This window comes from Barbus barbus, assembly GCF_936440315.1.
Source record: "Barbus barbus genome assembly, chromosome: 29".
Classification (NCBI taxonomy): Eukaryota; Metazoa; Chordata; class Actinopteri; order Cypriniformes; family Cyprinidae; genus Barbus; species Barbus barbus.
In genome coordinates this window covers 29067288-29086095 of record NC_136757.1, presented here as the reverse complement: position 1 = coordinate 29086095, position 18808 = coordinate 29067288, and the positions used below count along the sequence as shown (strand labels likewise).

At 35.8% G+C, this 18808-nt stretch overlaps 1 protein-coding gene across 1 annotated transcript in view; it reads left to right on the top strand.

The window, feature by feature from the left end:
• Positions 1-9836, top strand: part of LOC306849137 (rasGAP-activating-like protein 1) — a gene marked incomplete at both ends in the record, with an annotated part of 42500 nt that extends 32664 nt beyond the window's left edge. The window contains 4 exons of the mRNA XM_079383979.1: positions 6715-6850; positions 7146-7266; positions 8506-8582; positions 9697-9836. Of these exons, the coding sequence (XP_079240105.1) occupies positions 6715-6850; positions 7146-7266; positions 8506-8582; positions 9697-9836 (474 nt within the window). The remainder of the gene's footprint in view (positions 1-6714; positions 6851-7145; positions 7267-8505; positions 8583-9696) is intronic.
• Between the last annotated feature and the right edge of the window lie 8972 nt (positions 9837-18808).

Sequence of the window (18808 nt, the reverse complement as noted above, 5' to 3'; positions counted from 1 at the left end):
CCGCTGTCGCAATATGGCTAAGACGTGGTTCCTACCTCCATGTCCACACTCTTGATGAATGTGGTGAAGAATGAGGTGAGCTATTCTGTGCTGTTTATGCAGAATGGCAGGATGCTTGGCCTCTTCAGGCATCGCCGATCTGTTCAAACGTCCTCCTACTCTCAACACATCCTCTTGCAAGTATGGATCCAATTTGAAGATAGAACTGTTCTTTTTCACACGGGAGCCTGCCAACTGCAAAGCTTGTATCTCCTCCATGTAAGTTTGTCTCTGACTGTATTTAACCAGTTCAATTTCAGCTTCGGATAGATCTTTCATGGTAAGTATTCTTTTTTCCAGGTTTTTCTTGTACATCACCATTTGCTGTTCAACAATAGATCTGCGTTTCTCTGGATCATTCTCATTCTGCTGTATGTTCTCCTCAAACTCTTTTCTCTTTTCGCTCAGGTGCCTCAACGTCCTTCTCAATTGCAAAATCCAGGCTGCCGCCTTTTTTAACTTATGCCAACTGGAGTAATACTCAAAGAACTGATTCAGTGGATCTGTGCACTCATTTGAGTTTGTGCATGACACTGCAGAGGATGTCTTCACCTCAACATCTTCTTCAGTCAGGTAAGGCCACTGTTCAGGTTGTTTCGGCCATTCAACTTCTTTTTGCAGGAAACTAGGTCCCTGAAACCAGCTCTTACTTTCTATGAAGCTCTGGATCTTCAAACCTCTGGAAGCCTGATCTGCTGGATTTTGTGAGGTGTTGACATACCTCCACTGAGAAGATGTAGTCGCTTCTCTAATGAAAGAGACACGGTTGGCTACAAATGTCTTGAAACGAAGGACATCGTTTACAATGTACTTTAGTACTGTTGTACTATCCGTCCAGAAGACCGACTCCATCAGGGGAACTTCAAGTTCTTCTTTCAACATCTGATCGATCTTGACTGCAACCATTGCTGCTGTCAACTCCATTCTCGGGATTGTGATCTGTTTGAGTGGAGCGACTCTGGACTTTCCCATCAAGAATGATACATGTTTCTCACCCCGGTCATTTGTAAGCAAGAGATACGACACAACGCCATATCCATCTTGACTAGCGTCTGAGAAATTGTGAATCTGAGCAGCATTTGTGGGACCAAACGCAGGAGGTTTGAAACATCTGTTCAGACGGAGTTCTGAAAGCTTGTCTAAGTCTGTCAGCCATTTCATCCATGTCCGATATTCCTTTTCATGGATCTCTTCGTCCCAACCTTTCTTCTCTTGACAGAGATCTCTTAAAATGAGCTTGATGGGTAGTAGGAGTGGTGCCAAAAAACCCATTGGGTCATACACCGAACTGACTACAGATAAAATGCCCCGTCTTGTGCATGGCTTGTCCGGCAGATTTATTTTGAACCTGAAGCTGTCAGAACTTGTGCACCACTGCATGCCTAATGCCCGTTCCACTGGTAACTCATCATGCTCCAAAACGAGATCTTTGACTTCAGCTGCTCGTTCGTGGTCAGGAATGGAGCCCAGCAGGGCTCTGCTGTTGCTGACCCACTTGGTCAAATGGAAACCACCACTGGCGCACAACGGCATCAGCTCCCTCACAAGAGCAACGGCTTTATCTTCTGTGGCTACTGACTTCAAACAGTCGTCCACATAGAAGTTCTTGAGGACTGTCTGTGTGGCTTCTGGGGTACTCTTTGATGCTGCATCTTCCGCTGTTCTTCTTAATGCATATGACGCACAACTAGGAGATGATGTAGCACCGAACAAATGCACACACATTCTGTACTCTTCTGCTTCCACATTCAGATTACCACCTGGCCACCAGAGAAAGCGTAGCATATCCGCGTCCGTGTCTGGAATTTGCACCTGGTAAAACATGGACTCTATATCTGCCATCATGGCTACAGACTCCTGTCTGAATCTCAACAATACTCCGATGAGGGTGTTAGTTAAGTCAGGCCCTTGCAACAACTGGTCATTTAGCGACACACCTTGGTAAGTTGCCGCACAGTCAAAAACAACTCTGAGTTTCTTCTTTTTTGGATGGTAAACCCCATGGTGTGGAATGAACCATACTCTTCCATCACTGCGAATCAACTGTTCTTCTGGAATCCTTACTGCGTAGCCTTTTTCCAGTATGTTGTCCATAAAAGCCTTGTACTCTTGAAAGAAATCTGTATTCCTACTGAACTTCCTCTTCAAAGAGTTAAGCCTCTGTTCAGCAATACCACGGTTGCATGGCATCTTCACCTTGTCATCCTTCAAAGGCAACTTAATGCAGAAGTGACCATCCACGAGTTGAGCTGATGTTGTCACCGTATGCATGAACTGTTTGTCATGTTGCGACTGTTCTCGTCTGTCGTCACATCTTCTTTCTGGAAAATCTGCATTGTAGTGCTTCATCAGCATGTCTTCGATGCTTATCACAGAAATACGATTGACAAGGAAACTTTGTCTTTTGTCATCATCTGATTCCTTTTCTTGGCATCTGCTGATTGGCCCATTGACAACCCAGCCAAGAGCTGTCTTCACAGCATATGGTCCGTTGTTCTGGCTATTAATTATCTCCCATGGCTCCATGGCTTTGTGCGCATTGACACCGATGAGCAGACCAACTTCTGCTTCAAGTGTTGGGAGATGGACTCGACTCAGGTAAGACCACTTCTCCAAATCTCTTTTCTGTGGGATGTTGGCCTTTTTTGCAGGTATGTCTGGCTGAGTATACACATTGGGAAGCTGAATGTAATCTTGCTCCTCTAAGCCACACACCTCCAGATCTGTAAGTTCATAGCTATTCACTTTCTGTTCTTGCGATAGAGTACGAAGCAGGAACTCTGTCTTTCTGCCCCGTATATTCAACTTCTTCGCCAATTCTTCAGTGCAGAAAGTCGCTGTACTTCCTTGATCCAGGAAAGCATAGGTCTTGATTATCTTTGTGTCTTTCTTGTGTTTTATCTGCACAGGTACGATGGGAAGAATACACTCATTGTTCCCGGCCCCAGTATGGTCACCTTTTCTGCACCCTGCAGACACAAGAGCACTTGTGACTTCACTCGTACTTTGTGACCTGTCGTCCGCACTGTTGTTCTTTGATGAAGCATCTTCCTTAACAACATGCAAGATAGCTGGGTGCTTGAATGAACAATCTGGACAAGAGGCCCTTTTTTTACAGTCCTTGGACATATGACCTGCTGTCAGACACCCAAAACAAAGGCCATTCGTTTTCAAGAACTGAATTCTTTCTTTCAGAGGCTGCTCTCGAATCTTGTTGCACGCATTCAGTGCATGATTCTTCTGACAGTAAAGACAAGGACTTTGAAATACACTTGCTGACTTGGCTGCAAAAGGTTTCTTCTCAGGTTGGCTTTTACTGACATTATTTTCGGTAGCAGACACATTCACAGCAAAGCTGCTTCTTTTAGACTCACTTTTTCTACTGCTTGGTTGCCTTTTTGAACTGTTCTGACTACTTGAAGTGGAGTCCAGGATATCTCCAAACAGCGGGTCATTGGCAACCTTTGCTTGTCTGTACACATATTCCACTAAATCAGGAAATCTGGCTCTTTTTCTTGTTCTTTCTTGAATGTCATAAGCATAACTTCTCCATCTTTCTTTCAGTTTGAATGGAAGTTTGGATAAAATGGACTTCATGTTGGTAGGATTGTTCATTTCGTCCATGTAATCCACATCATGTATTGTGTTACAACATCCAACCAAGAACAAAGCAAAGGCGTTCAATCCTTTTCTGTCTTCCGGCCTTATCTGAGGCCATTCCATAGCCTTCTTGATATAAGCTGTAGCGATGGTCATTTCATCTCCATAGTGACGATCAAGCAGTTCTCTGGCTTCTTTATAAGCTCTGTCGGGTTTCATGTGCTCACAGCTTCGAATGAGATCAAGTGGCTCTCCACTCGTGAACTGTTCGAGGTAGTACAGCCGGTCCTGATGACTGTCTGTTTTACTGTCAATAGCATGCTCGAATGCCCTTATAAAAGATCTATAAGTCAGAGGATCTCCTGTAAATGTGAATATGTCTCTTTGAGGGAGTTGAGACAAATTCTGTTGTTTAATGAGCATCTCAGTGACTTCGTTTTGACGCTGTAACACTTCGTGCAGGCTATCTGTAGAAATATCAGTGTGATCATGATGATTAAGATGTGGCGTGCTGCTGACAGCATCAAACCTTGACGATGACTTTCTTCTAACTGAAGCACCAACTTCAGTGGCTGGCTTTGAATTGAATTTAAGGGATGTCTTACCAGCTCCACGACGTACATGATCGTCTACACCGTGTTTTTCTTGTCTACACATCAAGGGTTCAAATCTGGGTCCTGAAGGTAGCTCTGATACATCACGTTTAAATCCATGAAAATCTTCAAATTCTTCGTACACCTTCAGTTTGGCGTCTGAAGCAGCAAGCTCAGTTTCAAGCTCCAATTGCTCTTTTCTAATTCTCAAGCGTGTTTCTTCTTGTTCTATTGCTTCTCTCTTTTTCATTGCTGCAGCTTTTGCTAACAGTGCTTCACGTTCAGCTTTAATTCTCAGTATTGTAGAAGTAGTACTGGAAGTCTGGCTTACCACAGAGTTAGCTTTGGATACACTGTCATGCGGCCTAATATCATCTTCCTCATCTTCTAGAACATCTGCAATCCATTTGTTTGTGTCTTCTATAAACTGCTGAAATTCCGATAATCTGTTCTCATAAGCAGCTTGATCCGCTTTCTTATCATCTTCGTCTATTAACTCACACAACTCTTCATTAATCCGTTCATACTGTTTTAAGCACCTTTCGAACCGTAGCAATTCTTCATCTTTAATGAAATTAACGTTGTGTTCATTTTCCTTCAATTTGGCTAAATCATTCTTCTGTTTGGTTATTTGTGCCAACTTTCCCTTGCGTTCTCCTTTCAGCCTGCGTATTTTCTCCTCTACAGCCTTTTCTGTGGGCTTTGGCGCCCTCTTTTGGTCAATACACGCAGCTGCGCTTTCATCTGCCATATCATGTCACTTTAAAATCTTCACACAAAAACTGTCACAATTCTCCAATTCTCAGCTTCTAGTCTTCTTATAAACACTCGTTTAAAAGAGTCACTGATGTGCAGGATTTATCTATGTCAAGCTCTATGACTTTCAGGATGCAATATCCAGTGAACACTTACTGTCACTTTTAGACGATGGCTTAATAGAGTCATGAAGAAAATATCAGACCTGTGCCAGGGAATGTCTCATTTAGCCGACGACTCACTCCAGTTAGGCTACCTCTGGCTTTCTTTCTGTATTCTTTTGCTGCAACGTAGTTTCCGTCCGTATTGGTCTATTGTATTTGTTAGCAGCCGCAAGCAGGTTTTCCTCAGATCCGCCCGTTCGATTAGCTCGCCGTCATCACGAGTGTCTTTTTTCTTTAGCGATCTTCTCACGCGGCTCGTCTTTCGGCTTCGTCGAACAATCTTCCGAATTCACTCGATATTTTGACTATGTCGAGCAGACTTTTGACTTGGTTGTGAGCGCAATAAGCCGACTCACTAGCTTAGGACTTCAGAGTTCTTTTGTACTCAACACAAAACGTCAGTGAATAAAAGTCTTGAATCCAAAGTTCTTCGTTTGACTGTTTAATTATAAATCTTAAAACATAAAAAACTTAGGATATTTACTTTTCTTACAAATTAACTGCAGTATTGCATAGGTCAAAAGACTGTGTTGCTCAAAAGTCCAGTGGCTTCTGACTGTTTTGCAGGGTTCTATTTCTTTCATACTAAATCTAACAGCCAATCAAATTACGTTATGCTACATCACTGGCTAACTGCTTACATTCCAATTTCTACGTTTCATTTGCAACACAGGTTTTTTCTCAGATTTTACAAAATAAACTCAAAATATTATTACTTCCATAGAAATGGCTTCAACAGTGACACACATTAACACACACTAAACACTATACTGACACGAGGAAGATCCTCCTCCTGAACAGAGAACATTTACTGCTCTACTGCACCATATTTACAGAGTTCAGCATTTACACAATGATAATGCATCATCCAATCCAATATACTGAATAATTTAGCTGCTATTGCATGAAATAGAAAATCATGAAATATTATGTTAATTGTGCATTCTATATAAATATAAATGCAAATGCATTACAGTAAACGTAAAATTACTTTACATGGTTCACGTTCAGTCAAATATGTTGTGATTTAGTTTTATATATCTCTTCTGCTGACAAAGTCTGCATGTATTTGATCAAAAATACAGTAAAAATGTGAAATATTATTAAAAATTAAAATAGCCGTTTTCTATATTAAACTGTAATTTATTTCTGTGATGTGCAGCTGTATTTTCAGCATCACTACTCCAGTCTTCAGTGTCACATGATCTTCAGAAATCATTCTAATATGCTGTTATGCTGCACAAGAAACATTTTTTATTATTATCAATGTTGAAAACAGTTGTGCTGCCCAATATTTCTGTGGAAACTACATTTTATTTTTCAGGATTCACAGATGAATAGAAAGTTCAAAAGAACAGCATTTATTTGAAATAGAAATCTTATGTAACATTGGAAATGCCTTTACTGTCACTTTTGATCAATTCAATGCATCCTTGATCTTGATGAACAAAAGTGTAAATTCATATATATATATAAAGAGAGAGAGAGAGAGAGTAAACAAAGTATATATATCGTTTCCATTAAATTTCACTGAAATAATAATGTTTATGTGTGTGTTTCAGAATGTAAATGAGCTCAATCAGTGGCTGTCGGCCATCAGGAAGGTCAGTATTTATAATGAACACATGCTGCCATCGTTTCACCCAGGAGCTCATCGAGGAAACAAATGGACCTGCTGCCTTCAGCCCAACCGCACAGGTGTGTGTGCTTGTGTGTGTGTGTGTGTGTGATACGGTACTTAACAGTGACCTGAGATGGATTAGATCACAGTGGACAGTTAGATGTTCATGGATGTTTTCAGTTGCAGTGCTTCATTATTTCTCGTAAAGCACATTAAAATAATGCTGCATGTATTTTATCATTGCACAGTCAATAATAATAATATTAGATGTGATAGGGAGAGATAGTGGAGGATGTGTTACTCACTGTCATTTGTGTGTGTGTGTGTGTGTGTGTGTGTGTGTGTGTGTGTGTGTGTGTGTGTGTGTGTCAGCGTCCGGGTGTTGTCGGACTCATTCGGCCGTGACTCTGGGCGACTGGAGCGACCCGTTAGATCCTGATGCTGAAACACAGATCATTTATAAAGAGCTGCTGCAGGGCCGAGACAAACTCAGGTGTGTGTGAGCGTCTTTACCTGATCGCTGCGACTCCTGTGATGCTGTAATACTGTAAACGCCCAACAGGTGACGCTGCTGTATGACAGAAATCAAGGAGTACTGTTATTATTAAAACACTATTATTATTATACATTCAATGCAGTCTAAGTGACTTTGGATAAAAACATCTCCTAAATGCATATATGTAAATGTATTATATTATGCATTCATATATCATTGTCAGGGTGAATGTTATGAAGAACTGTTTGCTTCATATTTATTTCACATTAAAATATTGAGGATTTGTGGATTTAATATTTAAATTGCCACAATGCAAATGCAATGCTCACTTTTTCTAAAATTAGGTTTCATTTTCTTTGTGCCAAATATAATTTTATTTATTTTTTATACGTATTTAATTATTATTTTTTTTATTTCTAATTCTATTTACTCTTTATTTATTATTATTATTATTAATGTACCTTGAATGTAATGTAAATCACTTTGGATAAAAGTGTCTGCCAAAAGCATACATGTAAATGTGTTTTAGTATAATTTCTCCTTTATATGCATGTCATGAAGAAATGTCTATCATATTTATTTCACATATTTTAATATTAATTAATATTATTATTATTTGTTACAAAGCAAATGCAATGCAATCTTAATTGTTATAGAATCAGTGTTATTTTAGTATTATTAATATGTTATAGTATTTTTTTTTATAATTTTAATTAGTTTTGTATTTTTATATTTTAATTTTATTTTTAGTAAAAATTTAAAATGTAATTTATTGTATTTATTTATTGTTTATTTTAGTACTTAAAGATAAATACAATTTTCACCCTGGCAACTAGTTAAAATAAAACACGATTAAAATATTTTTTCTATGAAACATTACAAATTTGATTCTATTTCAGTTAACACTTCAAGTATACCTAAAACTATTTTTTCATGGTTTTAGTTTTAATGACAATTAACTTGTCTAAAATTAGGTTTTATTTTCTATGTGCAAAATATGTATTTATTTATTTATCACCCACGTTTTGGACAATCATCATAACATTCACCTGTTGCTACAGTGATTAATATGAATGAACCGCCACCATAATCAAACAATCCCATATTAATTATGATTTCACTGGATGAACAATAACTGCTGTAACTCAGGTACTTCATAGTTACCATGGTAAATGTCTATAAGGAAGAAATCCACACTGTGCTCCATTTCTGACTCTGCTGATGTTTGGGACACAGGAAGCAGTACCTGGAGGCACAGGAAGTGGAGGCAGTGGAACAGGAAGAGCCGCTGAATGCCAGTCAGCCGTCATCAGGTTAGACGTGATTCTTCATCACATCATAGGCTCATTGGAAATGCGTGCCTCTACCTACATTTCTGCGACACTCAAAACAACGTACCTATATATATATATATATATATGTATAGGTGTGCAGCTGGAATGCAGCTGGAATGTGTCCTCACCTGCACTCAAAGGTAGACACACATCCGCCATTTAAGCAAGTAACAGTGAAACAATGGTAATGTGTGTGAATAGAGTATTAGCAATCTAAGCGAGATTAGCTGTTGATGCTAACGGTCTATAAGCTAATAGCAGACTCGAGAAATCAAAATAAAACTAGTGATAACAAGACGCTCTGATTGGTTTTGTTTTAGAATGCTATAGGGGATATATTCACACGTTATAGAAACGAAAATGATAGTGTATAAAATAGTTTTTAAGATAGAAAATAGACGATAAAGAATCAATTTGATGGAGCTCAAACTCAAAACACATGCGTAGATGCGTCAAATTTCTCAGTTTAAACATTTGTTATGTTCTCTATGTTCTATTGTGAATAAAATATTGTCTCAAAGTTATTTGAAATTCTTTTAGTTTTCATTTTATTAAAATTTAAAAAACGTTCCAACATTTCCGTAATTCGGATTGTAATTCAGTAGGTTTGCTCAGGATACAGCGTTGCTCTTGAGTGATGAAGCCTCTGGTATGGACCTCGTTAAACTACGGTTCAACAAAACAGTTCAAATCTGAGGACCTAAGGAAGTTAAAATACCATGGCAGCATCAACAAATGCGTTTTTATATCACTTTTGCATTGGTTAACACTGTGGGGTAGGTTTAGGGTTGGGTTTGGTGTAGGGGATATTTTCAACACTTTTAGCAACACTCGTCAGATATTTGAATTACGAACTGAAGCTACGTAATAAATACACAGCAATACGTGCCTGTATCAACATAACAAAAACATGCCAGAGTCACATATTGAACACTGGACGTTTCACTTTGAAACTGCTGCGAAACGTGTAGTAAGGTGTGCTGCAGAAATTGATACGTATTTGGAATGAGCCTGGGTTGATTCATCTGTAGATCAGATCTGAGAGCCAGCACAGAACACGTGTTAAAGCGTCTCCTCTCTCTCTGTGTGTCAGTGTCTGTGCAGGGCCGATCTGAGCGCGCTCGTGCCCTCGCCGCTCGTCTGCTGGACGTCGTGCTGGATCTAGAACGAGCGCATTCGTCCTTCCAGAGCCGAGAACCAGCCGAGATCCACCCGCTCATCCTGAGCTCATAGAGAAGACCAGCTTCAGCTTCAGCGCTCAGGAATAAGAGCTCTCTCCTGCTGTAAAATCTAATTATGCAATGTTTTCCAATCAAACTCGAGTTATTGATGAATGTCTGTGGAAACATTTTTACGTATTTGTACTTTGAAGTGTTTTATTATCTTGATGCTCTGGGGGGATTTTTTTTGGAGGGCCAAATTACTCAAAATTAAATCATTAAATAAATGTTGAAATATATAAATAAATCGTTAAATACATAAATAATTAAATGCACAAATATTTATTCATTTATTTATTCATTTATTTATTCATTCGCTCGTTTATTTATGTATTTATACATTTCATTTTTAGGGTTTTGGGATGTGCCGACAACCATAACCCTGAAAATGAAATGTGGAGGAAAAGAATGAATGAATGAATGAATGAATATATATATATATATATATATATATATATATATATATATATATATATATATATTAGTGCTGTCAAAGTTAACATATTAACGCAAATTCATTTTAACGGCACTGATTTTATTAACGTGAGATTAACGCAGCGCACATTTTCAGTTTGACCCGTGGTCTATACCCGACTTTATAGTCACTATTTCATATTCATTCAGTTGTCTGATTACAGATACAGTAAAATATATAAATGAAAACAGTTTTATTGAGAATTTAGCTGCATCAAAATACAGTTTGTGGCGCAGAGAGGCAAACAAATCTAATGATAAATAATAAATATTTAAAAATACATGTTGCATGTTCAGAAGAAGTGAGCTGGCCTGTCGTGCAAAAGTATAAACAGGTTTGTGTCAGTAAATTACTCAGAGCAAAGAAAGAGCAGTAATAGGAACCTGGAATTTCTTTTTACATGTTATTTATTTATTAATTTGAAAAACATCTATGACCTTTGACATATGTCTAGTCTTCATGCTCTATGTTGACTATGGTTTCAATAATAATAAACATACATTTGCAGAAAGCATCCATATTTGTCCATGCACATGTTGATTAGAGTATTAAAAACTTGAAAAGTATTAATTTAAGGTACATTTAGAACAAATAAAAATGTGCGATTGTTGCGATTAATCGTGAGTTAACTCATGACAATCGTGCGATTAATGAATACATATTTATTTATTTATGTATTTAATTATTTATTTATTTCTACATTTATTTAATGGTTAATTTTGAGTAATTTGGCCTTCCATAGATTTCATCACAGACGCCGGACTGTAGCTTCTGAAATCAGCCGCGTGTGTCACAGTCCTGCAGTCTGCATGGCATTACTGTACACTAAACAGCATCAACACATTCACACAGCAGTGTTATTACAGTTAACTACAGTTAAAACCATACAAAACATTATTACTTGAAGTAAAATAAACATGAACTCAAATAAAATATATATTTAAAAAAAACATTTTATTTCAGCTAGTTGCCAAAGCAACTTTTCTAATTTTCATTTAGTTTGTAAAATATTACATTGTTTTACAAAATATTTTTCTTAGTTTTACAAAATATTACAAAAATATTGTGAAATATTTTTACAATTTAAAATAACTGCTTTTTATTGCGATGTATTTTAAAATATAATTTATTTATGTTATGCAAAGATTAATTTTGCTAAAGAAAAAATTCTGATTATTATCAAAATTGAAAATAGTTCATATTTTTGTGGATAGACTATCATGCTAAATTTGGGGTCAGTACAACTAAAAAGAATATATAAGAAATTCATATATATTTTTTATTTTATTCATCAAAAGTGACAGTAAAGTAATGTTACAAAAGATTTCTATAAAAAAAAAATGCTGTTCTTTTAACCTTTCTATTCAACTGAGTCCTGAAAACCAAAATGTATCACGGTTTCCACAAAAATATTGTGCAGCACAACTGTTTTCAGCATTGATAATAATCAGAAATGTTCCTTGAGCAGTAAATCAGTATATTAGAATGATTTCTGAAGATCATGTGACACTGACGACTGAAAATGCAGCTTTGACCACAGAAATAAATTACATTTTAACAGATATTCATATAAACATAGCTATTTTGAATAGTAATAATATTTCTCTATTTTTACCGTATTTTTGATCAAATAAATGCAGCCTTGGTGAACAGAAAAGACTTAATTATTCCAAACTTGTGGCCTCCAGTGTATATATTTTAAATAACAATAACAAAAATGACAGAAACACAGAACATAATAACAAACTATTAATATGAAAGTGGAAAAAACAAACGAACAATCAAAATATTTAAGAAACTATAATAGTATGATGCTCAAACAACACTGACACACATTATAGAAACAGTGAGTAGCATTTAAATGGCGTTTATGCTCACTGGACACCAGAATCTATTTTGTGCTATTTGTTTTCATGCAGGTGAACTAGTTCTTGACCAATGTACTTGATTATATTTATATATTTATGCATTTAGCAGACGCTTTTATCCAAAGCGACTTACATTGCATTCAAGTTACAGTTTTTACTTTTTTTTTTTTATCAGCTCTTAACAGAGTGATTGTAATATTTTTATATTTGCACACAAATGATTCCCATAAGTTATTCACATGAGGATTATAAATAGCTTTTCTGCGTTTAAACAGCTGTTGTATAAACCTCAGCCAGCCATGTTCTAGAAGTGCCACTGCTGTGGACAGAAGCAGGTTAGCAGTGTAAAACTGAAACGAGGGCAGCCGTGTCAGACTGACATCAGCCGGTGTGTTTGCTTTAGATGTTTTTTATCAGTTTTCTGGGTGGTGTTTGGTTCATTTAGACTGATTCTGGTGGTTAGATTTATTTGTGGGAACAGAAGAGGCTTTGCATTGTGCCAAACAGTGTTTTTGGGTCGTGTGAGCATGTGTGTGCTGGAAAACAGCTGAATAGAGTTGATATGTTTCTGGCAAAATATGAACATTTGCTTTCTTGTGCAGAAATTAGCTTTTGTTGGTTTAACGCTCATTTTATTTGGACGGAGAGCATCTGCTGTGCCTGTTGACTATAAAACACATTTACACCAAGCTCTGTGTTTCTTTCTCTCAATCCAGTCTGACCTCAAATAATTCATACTGCATTACATTTATGACTGCATAAAACCTGCGTGTAACGTTTGCACGAGCTCTGTGCTGTTCATTAAATTTCTCCAGAGCGGGATGACAAAATCAATTTTGATTTGACAGGAAATATTATTATTACCTGCTAATACGGTGCCGCTGGGAGTGAGAATGAAAAACGAAAGGAATCAGATGCAAAAGGTTCATAAACGACACAAGCTTCCAGCGACGAGTGATTATTTTAATAATGCATTAGTAAATGCTGAAATTAATATTAACTAAGATTAATAAATGCTGTAGTATTGTTACAATTCAAAATATGAACTTGAACTCCTGAGAAACTCTGCTCAAGTGCACCGAGGACAAAAGCTGCTTTAAGCACAAAGGATGCTCACACCAAATATATTTTTGACAGCATCCTCATTTTACAGCATTTTTACACAAGTGCATAAAACTTTTAACAGTACTGTAGCTTTGCAGGTAGCTTTTTTGAAGCGTCTTGGAGACACAGTTCTTCTGGATTTAGTCTCAGTTTGTTCTGTTTCTTCATGTCATTCCAGACAGACTGGATGATGATCAGATCAGATCTCTGTGTGGAGCACAAACATCTCACTGGATTATTACAATTAATGGCAAGATGAATGTTTGGAAATGAAAGCTGATATTTCCTACTGACACACTACAGCAAAAGATAGAAATAACTGACTTAAAACCATTTTTAGCTGCTGAAAATACTAGTGTTCTAATCAATTTGGCTACCACTGTATATCATAAAATGTATTACTTTTAACATTTTTGTAATGTTTAATGACTCTCCTGGGCCTGGAAAACAGATTTAAAATTCCACAATATTTCCAGGTTCTTTAATAACTGTGGGAAACCTGTGTAATGTAATTAACATTTAGAAAGTTTGGGGGCGGTATAGGATTATTATTATTTTTTACGTTTTTGAAAAGTTTGTGTTTGTGACTACATTCTTGCATGTTTTTTCACTGTTTCACATATACTTTTTGCTTTTATATACACCACCATTCAAAATTTAGGGGTCAGTAATATATATATTTTTATGTACTTGTTTATTTGATTAAAAATGCAGTTAAAACTGTAATATGGGGAAATATTATTACAATTTTAAATAAGTGTTTTCTATGTGAATATATGTTAACATGTAATTTATTTCTGTGATCAAAGCTGTATTTTCAGCATCATTACTCCATGATCCTTCAGAAATATTTCTAATATGCTGTTGTGCTGCACAATATTTTTATGGAAACTGATACATTTTATTTTTCAGGAATCTTTGATGAATAGAATGTTCTAAAGAACAGCATTTATTTGAAATAGAAATCTTTTGTAACATTATAAATGTCTTTACTGTCACTTTGGAACAGTTTAATGCATCCTTAATGAATAAAAGCACTATTGTCTTTAAATGTCTGGGGTGGTGATGGCGCAGTGGAAAAGACACATGCCTTTGGTGTGAGAGACCCGGGTTCGAATCCACTGTGAGACACCAATGTGTCCCTGAGCAAGACACTTAACCCCTAGTTACTCCAGAGGCGTGCGACCTCTGACATATATAGCAATTGTAAGTCGCTTTGGATAAAAGCGTCAGCTAAATGAATAAATGTTTAAAAAAGAAAAAGAAAATCTTGCTGACCCAGAAAATGCCTTTATCCAAAGAAACTTTCATTCCATTCGCATTGCATTCATATTATCGGCTCATACTCGCGTCCTCAGCTCTATTCCTTGAGCTAGACCATTTGTTTTCTTCATAATGATAAGGATCACTTCCAACAGGTCAATATTCACTCATTGGCTCGGCTCTATTTTAAGCTTTGGAACAAATAACTGCTGACGAAACAGGAGAAATAAAGAGGCACTTAATTAAGTAAAAGTCAAATGAATTAAATCTGCTGCATTAGCAGCTCAGAGCTTCACACAATCACTGGACATTAATAATACCGCCAATAACAATACATCCCAGACAAAAGAGAAGAGAAGAAATACGAACAGAAAGACCAAAGTCAAATCAGACTCCCTTTGCTGAAGGAGAGGGTTTATTTCACAGGAAACACAGACATGCAACAAGATCAGAACAGATTCATTAAGACACATATCATAAAAGCCCTTGTATTGTTTCATCAAACAACAATTAGTCTGATATTTGAAATCGATTATCTTAATGTACGTTAATTCTATTGCTTGTAAGAGTCTATGATATGAGGAACAAATCCATGCGCTTTTATTTGACTTCAGTTGTTCATATGAGAGGCCAAATTAAAAAAAGGGGAAAAAAACAAAAAAACATCATAACTAATTAAAAATCTGCCCGCAGAAACACACATTAACATCAACCACTTCACCATTTACCAATATCCTCTACATATATCTCCAAGAAGAGCAGGTTTGAGGTTGTGACACACTTAAATGTGTGCCAGCTACAAAATTATTCTCCTCAGAAAGCGTATTTCCTTCTGGGAAACAGCTCTTCTTGATCCTGCTATTTCAGTTCCATCAAATGCATTTCATTATAAAACGCTAATGAATCTGGGATGACGGATTTGGCTCGGATCAGGCTCTTTTTAGGTGCCATATGGTCTGAAATCACTTGACTGATCCGCCGTCTCCACGTGACACTCTCACCTTCCGCTGTGATTCGCAAACGAAGCCAAAAGCTGCAATAAACACCAAAAACAGATACGCATCTATTATGGCAAGCCATTGTAACATTTAATCCTTAAAACATCTTTTCTCACGCTACTAGTACCTTTTTTTAGCTACTAGTATCTATTCCATTAGGTGCTCTTATTCTTTAGCTGTTATTATGTACTTATTCTTTAGGTACTAGTACTTTAAGAGACTGGTACTTATTCATTTGGTACTAGTTCTTATTTATTAGATACTGGTACTCATTAATTAGATACTACTACCAATAATGCAAGGCGTTTTAACATTTAATCTATAAAACATACTAGTATCTATTTAACTGCTACTAGTACCTATTTTGTTAACTACTAGTATATATTCCATTAAGTAATAGTACTTTTTCATTAGATACTAGTTCTTATGTATTAGATACCAATACTTATTTCATCAGTGACTAGTAGCTACTCTTCTGTAACTAGTGACACATTTCAAATGTTACCATTGGCTTCTATGGGAATCTTCCCTTCAGATATTAACTATCCAGTTCTTACTAGTATGTGTATAGTATTAATAAGTATTCATTAGATTATTATTAAGCATTCATTAAAGTATTATTCATTTTCTTTAGGTACTAGTACCCTTTCAATAGATACCAGTCTCTATTCATTAGGTATTAGTACTTATTTATTGGACACTAGTATATTTTGTAATCATTACTAGCAACAACTCTTATTATACTCGTCAAAACTGATTTTTACTTGTCGTATATTATGACTAGTACTACTATCTAATAATAAGTACTAGTATATATTTAATTGGTACAAGTACCTAAAAAATAAGTACCTGATGAATCATTTCTAGTATTTAAAAAATATGTACTAGTCACAATTGGAATACATACTAGACTAAACAGAACTGAGCAGTTGATATCTGACAGATCCCCATAGAATTGAATAGAAAAATCCTAAATGTGTCACTAGAAACAATAGAATAGTTACTAGTCACTACTGAAACAAGTACTAATATCTAATGAATAAGTAGTATTCTTATTCTATAATAAGTAGTATACTAGTATCTTTTAAAAAAAAAGGTACAAGTACCTAAAGGATAAGCACATCTTGCTAATGAATAACTACTACTTCCTAATGGATTAGATAATAGTAGCTAAACAATAAGTACTAGTAGCAGGAAAATAGATATTAGTACGTTTTAAGGATTAAATGTTAAAATGGCTTGCCAGTTGACATTCAGACAAGTCATAACATAAGACAAAAAAAGCAGTTGTGACTTGTGCGATATCATTTTTACTAGTAACAGATAGATACGTTATAAGGATTAAATGTTAAAATGGCTTGCCATACAACTATTTCAAATAAATCTTTCACCTGAAAACATCTCTAATGTCCTAAAAGCTCATAATCAACATGCAGCTGAGAGGACGATGCTCTGCCTCACTATAAAACGGCCAATTGGCAGAAATATTGCACATATAGTCAAACTGCTAAAAATGATGCGTTATTTTGGGATGAACCATATGGACAGGTGATAAATGATCTAATTAGGTCTAATGAGGGGGGTCTAATTAGTCACCTTTGAAAAGAGTGCACAAAGCATGCTGGGTAAAAACACAACATCTGCTCATATGAAAACAACGCTCTCTTACAGAATTGCATAATCGGTCCAAGTCTCTCATAAAACTCTCGGAAATTCTCTTGCAGGATATTTTCAACTCAGATCCATTTTATCCTTTTTATCATATCTTTCATAAACTACACATAGACTATGAGAAAGATGAACAACAACGCATTAAAGCTACAGTGCCTGTACAAACTCAGTTCAAATTCATATCTCAAACATGCCATTCAATTTTCCGTCACACAAGTTTCTTAAAGTCTGGTAGTATTTTGGTTGATATGTCAAACAGTGACAGCAGTGTCGTAAAACACTCCAAAACTATTTAAAATGACACTAATTCTTGTATAATTACTATGAGTGTCATTCTTCTACATGGATTCTACATGGATCATTCATTTCTTACACTACAAAATGATTGAAGTGAACAGTAAAGAAGCTCAAATGTGATTATAAATGTTATTAAATTTGGTCAAAATGGTTAAAAAAAAACTAAAAAGCCATTATAGTCAAGATTTTTTGTTGTTGTTTTAACAAATAGCTTCAGAACTGCACTGATGGTTTATTAACCAAACACCTTTTTGAGGGTTATTATTTATTAACTAAAACTACTGAAAAATATTTTCGTTAATTAAAATAAAATATGAACTAAAATAAAATATTATATTTTATTTCAGCTAGTTGCCAAAGCAACATTTTTAATTTTCGTTTAGTTTAACTGAAAAATTAAAAACTACATAGACATTAATACTAATAATAATAAAGGTTAAGTTTAAATGTTAAATTTGGTTAAAATGGTTACCAAAAGTAACCTTAAAAGGGTCAAATAAAATTAAACTGAAATTAAATGAAAGGAAAACTATACATTTAAATAATGACAAATAATAAACACAAAAATGGCAAAAAAAAATACACAAGTACTAAAACTTTCATTAAAATAACAGAAAATATAAAAATAAAAAATATGAATAAAAATGTTCATGACACTAAAATAAGACTTTTATTCTCCAATCTCAAAGTTACACTGAAATTCAACACAAAAATGCAGTTTGTACAGCCTCAAAGCAATTTTAAGTAACTCTTGAGAAATGAGACGAGATGTTGAGATCTCCAGTGATATCAGACAGTGCTTATATGAATGACGAATGAAATATTCCCTGCAGATATATAAAGGTACACGACTCATTTGGGTGGGCAAGTTAAAGTCGCGCAAACAAACCCTTCCCACCGACATCATCGACAGCAACGGTGATCATTGCTTGAACGGCACGGCTAATATAAGACGCTCAGAACACGGTAACAGTCCCTGACGTTACTGACAAACTGTCAGATTTGACAAAAAAGCATGTATCAAATATGTACACGTGTATATGTGTATGTGTGTGTGTGTGTGTAGATATATGTGCGTCACGTGTAAGTATAAAAATACTTTAAACACTTCAAAGATATATCACACTCTTAAATGTATGTGTTTATATACTGACCTCTATATATTGTACTCTATTGAGTTCTTCTAAGCATTACAAGACACGAGAGTAACTAAAGATGCATACAGACATTTCAAGACACAATCAGAGAGATTCTGCGTTTCTGGATGGAGGAAGACTGCAGATCTGTGGGCTGTTCAATCATCCACAGC